The 8005-nt window shown below is 38.2% G+C and overlaps 1 protein-coding gene across 1 annotated transcript; it reads right to left on the minus strand.

Moving 5' to 3' along the window:
• Positions 1 to 436: 436 nt before the first annotated feature.
• On the minus strand, positions 437 to 7996 carry NEK2 (NIMA-related kinase 2). The gene is made up of 8 exons (XM_010000974.1): positions 7783 to 7996; positions 6512 to 6749; positions 5717 to 5799; positions 5346 to 5472; positions 4347 to 4566; positions 3302 to 3356; positions 3149 to 3219; positions 437 to 716 (listed from the first exon to the last, which is right to left on the minus strand). Exons 1-8 carry the CDS (start codon positions 7965 to 7967, stop codon positions 490 to 492), a joined length of 1206 nt encoding a protein of 401 aa, XP_009999276.1. The 5' UTR covers positions 7968 to 7996; the 3' UTR covers positions 437 to 489.
• Positions 7997 to 8005: the final 9 nt, after the last annotated feature.

Below are 8005 nucleotides of genomic sequence, written 5' to 3' on the forward strand. Positions count from 1 at the left end.
TTCTTTTGATAGTTAAAAAGTGTTTACAAGTACAGACAAAAAGCCACTTTTTTCACATATACAAAATATCAATACTTTTAATCAGGTACTGCACATAACATACAGGATCATTTTAAGCTACGGATTAACCTCTGTACATTTTTAACCTGAAAAGTTTTTCACACCAGATTTAAAAAATCCCCTATTTTATAATATTAATTCTTTATATTTGCAGAAGAAGAGTAATGTATGGTAAACAGGAGGACCAAAATATTTTTTTCTTTAATAATACACTTCATTCAGCTTGTTTGACTTGGTATTGAAACCACTTGTTTTCATAATATAATCTCTTATGCTCTTATCATGAACTACCTACCATAGACTAAGAGTTCATGTAACAACTGTTAAAATGTATTTTCAGTAGGTTCCAGCTTAAAAGTGAGAGGGGCAAATATCCTCCTGTACATGCAATTACTCCAAAAAGTTAAATACAGAACATATGTTACAGTTTCAGCGCATGCCCAAGATTTGTCTGCTCTTTAGTTGATAGTTTTTTTCCAGTTCAGACAGTGCTTGAGCCCGTAGATTTGCAGCATATAGACGTTTTTTGAGATCAGAGTGTTTTCCTTTGGAAACAGGACAGTTTTCTAAGTTAATAGGAGGCACAGCATTCTCTTCACTTCCATCAAAGTGTACTTTCTTCTTGGTTGTAGAACAGGGGAGCAGGAGTGCATTATCTTAAGAAATTTAAAAAATAAGTATGAGTTACCACATCTTTCAGCATTTATTACTTAACTTGTCTTTTAAGTCTGCTACCCATTTTGCTAACTACCTATGGCTTTAAATAATCTAAGTAAATGCATTTCAGTTCATAGAAACAATTGGTTTTAATTTTTGGAGGAAAAAATATCAACAAGGTTTTTTAAATAATTGGCTTAAAAGGAAATATACCATTGTAGTTCCTAGAGTGCACCTCCTAACAACCTAAGGAAATATTAGTTTGACATACAGAGAAAGGACAGTAACATAATCCAGTTCCAAAGGGAAATGAAAAATATGGCTCTCAGCTACCAAAAAAAATTTATCTTTCCTTGATAGCAGAGGCAGACCCAACCTGTCCCATGGTCTTTGTGCATTACCTACATTGTTCCAACACTACCCTTGCATTAAGTCAATGGGGTACAAACTGGACTCTGATTTGATGAAGAAGGCATTTTAATGAATTAACAATTTGGAAGTTACTTTCACTGAAGCCTCCAGAGCAGGACTTTCCATAGTATAGCCATACTTTAGCTGTATAGAACTGCCAGAGTCAAAAGACAGTTTGTTTTGGCTATAATGGCTTACAGTACAAAACTACCATCAAAAGTTACTAAAAAGGCAGAGCTGTCCCTGGTAAGAGCCAACTTCACAAGACTCAGCTCAGGGCAGGGGGAAACAAACAACCATATCAAAGGCTTAACTATCCCAAATAAAAAAAAATAAATGCTGAAGCCTTAATTTTAAATTCATTAGGCTGTAGCAAAGATGCAATAAGCACAGAAAAGTGAGACGGATTGAAGGGGCTAGTGAATGTTTCAGCATTTTAGTTTCCTACCAGTAAGATGGACCTGTTTTAACACTAAATCCTTCCCTAAGAAGCAGAAAACCCCTGAAGAAACAGGGTAGTGTCTAGGACACTGACCTAGAGGACTTTTGGAATTCCCTTTCACTGTGAAGTTGAACCACACAAATGACTTTGAGGAGAAATGAGGGATCTAAGAAGTGAAATGCAATCCAGTTGTAGAAAAAGACAGTAACTGAAAAGATGCAATTTTGATAACAGAAAAGAGTTGGAAAGAATTTTATAAGTAGTATTAGTAGACTAACATGGAATTAATTTGAAAGTAGCAAATGTTGTGACAAATGTTTAAATCAAGTGATCTAGAGATATTGCAAGCATTAACCCATCTTGCATTAACTATAATTTTCTGCATTGTCTGTCTCAAGGTATTAACTACTCAATGTGGTGTTGCCCATCTTAAAAAATGAATACTGAATGATCCTGTTAGGATCAAAATGTCATGTAAAGGAAGCAAATACTGAAGCATATCTACCCTCTGTCATTCAGTGCTAGAAGCAACATCAGAAAGCCCAAGGCAAGTTTATTCTTGATTCTTTATTGTATTAGTCAGACAAGATACTGAGAGGCAGGTGAAATTCTCAAATTTGACAGCAATATTAGAAATAGCTTGACTACCACTAATGTGTGGTGGCATTTAATTTGTGTTCTTTCCTGCCATGATATGCCTTTTTGAAGAAAAAACAAAGCAACTTCAATTTTATTTGTAGTAGAGGCAGTGACATATTTATCTTGCATTATCTGAGCAAGACTAAATGAAGATGGTGGTGCTGCATGCATGTTAAAGGGTGTTCACAGTTCTTTGTTGTAGAGTACTATTTAGGACCCAACTATTTAATATTCCACCACTATTTCAAAATGCATTTAAATACTTGAATAATTTATACTGTAAAAGATTGGTGCAATTAACAGATGATACTACCTCTTAGGACAGTGAGGCCAAAGTGAGGGTCAGATACTTATGGGGTAAAAAATTACTATAAAACAAATTTGACTACAGGTAGTCAGGATGCATTATTGCACACTTTCTAAACTGCTTTTTGTTTCCTAGTGAGTTAAGCTGGAGTATGATAGCAGTTTGTATTCTTCAGAGGTTATATGATGAGTCAATCACAGCTGAGTCACTTGCAACAAATACTATTTCCCACCCTGATGTTTTTGGAAGTTGAACTAAAGTTGAAGCCGTTAGACATATGCAGTTTTATTGAAATTAACTAAATCAAAGGTCTATAAAAAGACATCCATAAGTAAAAGCAGTACAGCTCTGAGAATGTTTGGGTTAAAAGTCAGCATGTCCATTAGCATAGCACAAGAAGATAATTTTCAAAACAGCACAAGATTGCAGTGCCAACAGTAGTCACTCCTACTCACGACTGAGCATCATTCATTAAATAAAAAATCAAAAGTCTCTTCCCAACCACGTAGAGATGATTGGGGTTTGTATTGATACCATGGGTCTACACACAACACTCTGAGCATCAGGGACATTCTTCTGGCCACACCAGTCTACATTTATCATTGCAAGTGGCTTCTCATGTATTTTCATACCTGGACCATCTGCACAAGTTAATGTCTTCGGTTGTTGGTAGAGATTGTAGTTCCTCATCAAATTTTCAGCTCTGTTTTGAATAGAGAAGTTTAAGCTTTTTGTTGTAAGATTGCAGAGTTTATAATCTAGGCAAATATAGGTTAGTAAAATACCTAGCAAGTTTGTCCTCTGCCAGTCTCTCTCGAACACAGAGCTCCCGTTCTCTTTCTGAAAGTAAAAATATGGCAGTATGGAGTGTTAAAATGTTGATGTTAGAGTGATTGCACATGATGAATAGTCTTGCAGAAAGCGACAGCAGCAATAGCCTGTCAGACACCCATATTTCTGCTTCTGTGGCTCTAAACAAAGCAAGATAACTACTGTGTAGATACACCCTTATCAATGGAACCAAAAAAGCACTGGCCAAGTACTCTGAAATGCCAGGTATGCTTTCTACCCCACCCCCAAACTCTGCTATATCTGCAACAATGAAGCTATAGCAGCTTTCTATTCTGCATAGTAACTCATGGCACACGTGGCAACTGCCCTAAATAAATATTTAGATACCAGATACTATAATTCAACTATGACAAAATGCCCTGTTTGCAGCTGCAGCAGCCATTATTTAGGCTCAAATAGCAATACATATGGTTAAAAATCTGTATTACAGAGCCTACTGCACATAGAAAGATATTTTGTGGGCAGGACATCCCAACACCTAAGGACCAGCCATCTGTACAGTTTCACAGACAAGCTACCTGTAAGGTGCAGCTTCTACAAAAGCAGCTGACAATTTACTCAAGTATGTTTTGCACCAACATCAGGCTCATCTTTGGTTATACACGAGTACAGCCCATGTTAACTTCCACAGAGTAGGTGAAAAGCAACCTACACTGCAGCATGCAAAACAATATATTCAAACCCTACTTTTCTGTATACTTCCCTAATTGTCACTCATGTTTCATAATCTTCCCAAACTAGACTTCTGTCTCCAAACTGCCAGTGTATCTTAGGAACTTAAAACAAGAGCTAGTATAGATGAGTAAGCCCAAACATTCTTGATTTGGTCTTTGAACAAAATAGTAGTGAATGCAGGGGTACGATATCCTAGTGCATTAAAATGAGGGTTTTGAAAACTGTCTACCTGTCCTTCCTCCACACTTATTCTTTTGAACCAGACTCCCATTGCCACCCCCATCCCAAAGTGGAATATCATACGCTCCAAACGTTGCTCTCTCTCTTTTATGGCTTGTTCTCGCTCCTGTAATTGTTGTTCCTTCCGTTTCAGTTCATTCACTGCAGTCTCTGAATGCTGTAGCCTTTCTGGCTCCCATGATCTCCAGCCTCTTTTATCAGAAATTTGTCTTTGTTCTTCAATCACCAAGTCTGCTATCAAGGGGTGCTGCAGAATATCTTCAACAGAAGGTCGACAATAATCCTAAAGGAAAGACAGGTTCCGTCCATAACCAAGAAATATTAAGGCTGGGGATTCCCAAGCAAGACCCACCTCAGGTGGAAGCCAGCTGAGGTGCTATACAGTGAAGGAGAAGTTGAGAAAAGATTGAGTTAAAAAAGGGTAGTGCAATCAGATAACAAGAGAGGGAGGAGGCTGTTACAAGCCTTCAGCTCCAGATGCTGTAAGTCTGGCTCTCCAAAACAAGGTGCCCAGAGTGGAGTGGTGAGTGGCAATTACCAGGATGTTCTAGAGCAAACACTCTGCATCTCTGCTTGTTCACTTGATTCCTGAAGGATCCATATCTGTTGGAGACTAGTGTTCCTGTTACAGCTTCATTGTCACATGCAGCATTCTCAACACCCCCATGCCAGCCATGGGGGGCAAGCTGTACATTAGCCATATAAAAGCCAAATCCGAAACAAAGACAAAACAACCCCTTCTGAATTCGAAACACACTAGAACCATTTTAACCTTGAAGTTGTAGGACCTTGTTCAGCATGCTGTTAGGAAATTCTATATAAATATTGAGACAGCCTTCCGGCATCCTGTGAGACTGGCATCACACTTGAGTTGCTGCCTTTGTTTAATGAACTCAAAGCACATTTCCTCCCTTTTTTCCCCGTACAAATGCTATTGCCAGTGACAAGGTGATAGCAACCACTACTTCCAATCAGTTTGTTCATAACTGAGAAGAAAAACTAGTGTTTCAGTACTAGTTTTAAGTGGGGTGAAAAGAAAAACCACAAAAAACTGATTCTTACCTTTACATTCAGCATTTCTTTGAGAAGTCCATTCAGCTGCTCTGAGTAACGATAAGGTATTCGTCGGAACTTCCCTTCCCTTATCTTTTCTGCCAGCTCTTTTTGGTTGTAAGCTCTAAATGGAGGCCTGAAGAACATTTATCTTGGAATCTTTCACTACTTTTACAGGACTTACTTTTATTTAAAAAGTATCAGAGCAAGAAAAAAACTGTAATCAAAGGTTTGTTTTGAATACCTAATGTCAAGACCAATACATAAATAAAAATCCAGGACTAATCTCCAAAACATTTCATCTGTCATCTACACAAAACTTTATTATAGTTGCACTAACAGCTACATTTCCACATTCATTACCACACTACCATACTTACGAGAGAGCACATAATTCATACAGGAGACATCCTAAAGACCAGATGTCAGATTTTTCATTGTATGACATGTAGTTCACTTGCTCCTAAAGAAAAAGAACAGTTAAGTTTATTAACTAAGACATTGTTCTACTATTGCAGAATAAATCAGCTACTGTTCAAACTGGAATAAACCATTACTTACTGAGGTGTCTTTTACGATTGTCTTAATTAACCTTATGGCTACTCTTAATAGCAGGATTTTAACAAGTTATGGAGTAGTACACTATATAAGACAGCTGAAGTGTTGCACCAGTCTTCAGTTGATAGAGCTTCATATTTCAGTCAACATTTTTTCCACACAAAAATGTGCTGTTTGAGGGAAATAACTCTTTGTAGCTTATTTCCACTACAAATTAAAATCATACCATCAAGAGGTATTTTAATAAGCTCTTTACCTTAACACTATGAAACATAAGTGGTTTATGCTCTAGCTTCCCTGTTCCTATTCAGAAAAAAAGATACTCCAACAAAACCACCTTAAATTTCTAATATTCCAAGAACATATCAAAACTTACATAGTGAAGAACTACCTTAATTAGAAGACAGTGATGGTGTAAGGAAGAAAGGAAATAAAGATAACTGCAAAATAGCCTTGTCTCCAGAACATACACACACTATGAAAAAAGTCACCTGCACTTAAGACTAGTAACTCTTCATTAAAAACTTCCAAACTTGCACAGACTCTGAGACCAGCACTGCAGAAAGCAGACCTTGGAGGGACAAGAGGGAAGGTAAAGCACAGAAGGGAGGTCTTACTGGAGACATATAATATGGCGTTCCAACAAATGTTTTGGCAAAGCTGGTGTCATGGTGCAAAATTCTAGCAAGTCCAAAATCTCCAAGTTTCACATTCTGCTTCCCATCTAGAAAGACATTTGCTGGCTTTAGGTCACGATGCACAGTAACTCCACCATCACTCCGCCTGTGACATTCCTTCAAGGCTAATGTCAACTGAGTCAACACTCGGAGAACAAAGCTTTCTTCCAAGTAATGCCTAAAAGATGAACACACTGTTTAACAAGGGTATTCTCTAAGCATCCATCACTTTAAGTAGTTGCTGCCAGTCTTAATTCTGTAGCTTTTTAAAATGCTACTGCTATAAAACATCACTGAACCCACCCCAGCACCTTTATAGAAAGCTAACAGGCATCTACATATGCTCTTTTAAAAAAACTAAGTGGTTTTTTTTAAAAAGAAAAATCACTCCAAATACATTGGAGGACATCTAAACTTTTGTGGCAGCAAAGGGTCTAAAAATATGTATCATTCTCATTACTTACAACACAAACATCCATTTAACGCTTCTGTGAGAAGACTACATAAAACAATGTAGCCAAGACAGGATTTTTTACTGCGAGTCTCCTAAAATGGAAATAACTGCTACATTTGAGCGCAGCTGCAGTAGCATTTTAGACTGTTCCCACAAAGCAATACTTGTGGTGTCACGTACTTATTTAACCTCCGGATGTGAAAACCAGTATTATACTTAAGTAGTAAGCTCTAAGTCCAAGAATAGACCAAGGTGAAATATTGTCAATGTCTCCATAAATTTTATACGTGGACACACACAGCAGTTTTTAACACCATGTTCAAAATCACTTTTCCCTTTCATGCTTTTTGGTATTGGTATCTAAGAAAAAATAGGGTACAAGTGATGTTACTACCAGGCAAGCCAGAAGAACCCACAGATCATCTATCTGCAAGAACTGTTTTATGTTTTCAATACACAGCATTGGATCAAAAAATCCTTCAACAGCTTCTGCATCACAAGAGAGCTCAGGGTTTGTTTGGGGTTTTTTTGCTATTTGGACATAAACATCCAATCAGTTGGTGCACTCATTAGCACGATTCCCACCAGCGTTGTGTTTTTATACAACCCTTCCACATTTCAGAGAAACAGGTTGGTCCGAAGGAGGAGAACCAGGATTGTTCAGAAGCTATTAAGACCCATTTCGCTTTGAGCTTTTGCCGGCCCCAGATGCTTCACGCTAGATACTCCAGAACGGCCACAAGGAGCCTCCACACACCTCTCTTTGATGCACCTGGCGATTAAGCTGGCCAGGTCCCCCCCGTCGCAGTACTCCATGACGATGTACAGGGTCGTGTTGGTCCTGTCGATGATCCGATCGTAATACCGGACAATATTCGGGTGCCGGAGCTCACGGAGCAGGTTCACCTCCGAAACAAGCATTTGCTTCTCCGACTCTGTCATCGAGCCGTAGTCCAGCTCCTTCCATACCAAGATCTAGG

This window comes from Chaetura pelagica, unplaced genomic scaffold (assembly GCF_000747805.2).
Source record: "Chaetura pelagica isolate M959 unplaced genomic scaffold, ChaPel_1.0 scaffold161, whole genome shotgun sequence".
Classification (NCBI taxonomy): Eukaryota; Metazoa; Chordata; class Aves; order Apodiformes; family Apodidae; genus Chaetura; species Chaetura pelagica.

Bases quoted from the DNA above. Each gene is read 5' to 3' on its own strand.
- NEK2 (XM_010000974.1), bottom strand. From the start codon at position 7,967: ATGACAGAGTCGGAGAAGCAAATGCTTGTTTCGGAGGTGAACCTGCTC. The intron at 6,750-7,782 runs GTGTGTGGAGGC...TTCATCTTTTAG, and splicing joins GCCAGGTGCATCAAAGAGAG to GCATTACTTGGAAGAAAGCT. The intron at 717-3,148 runs GTATGAAAATAC...AAATTTCTTAAG, and splicing joins AACTTGTGCAGATGGTCCAG to ATAATGCACTCCTGCTCCCC.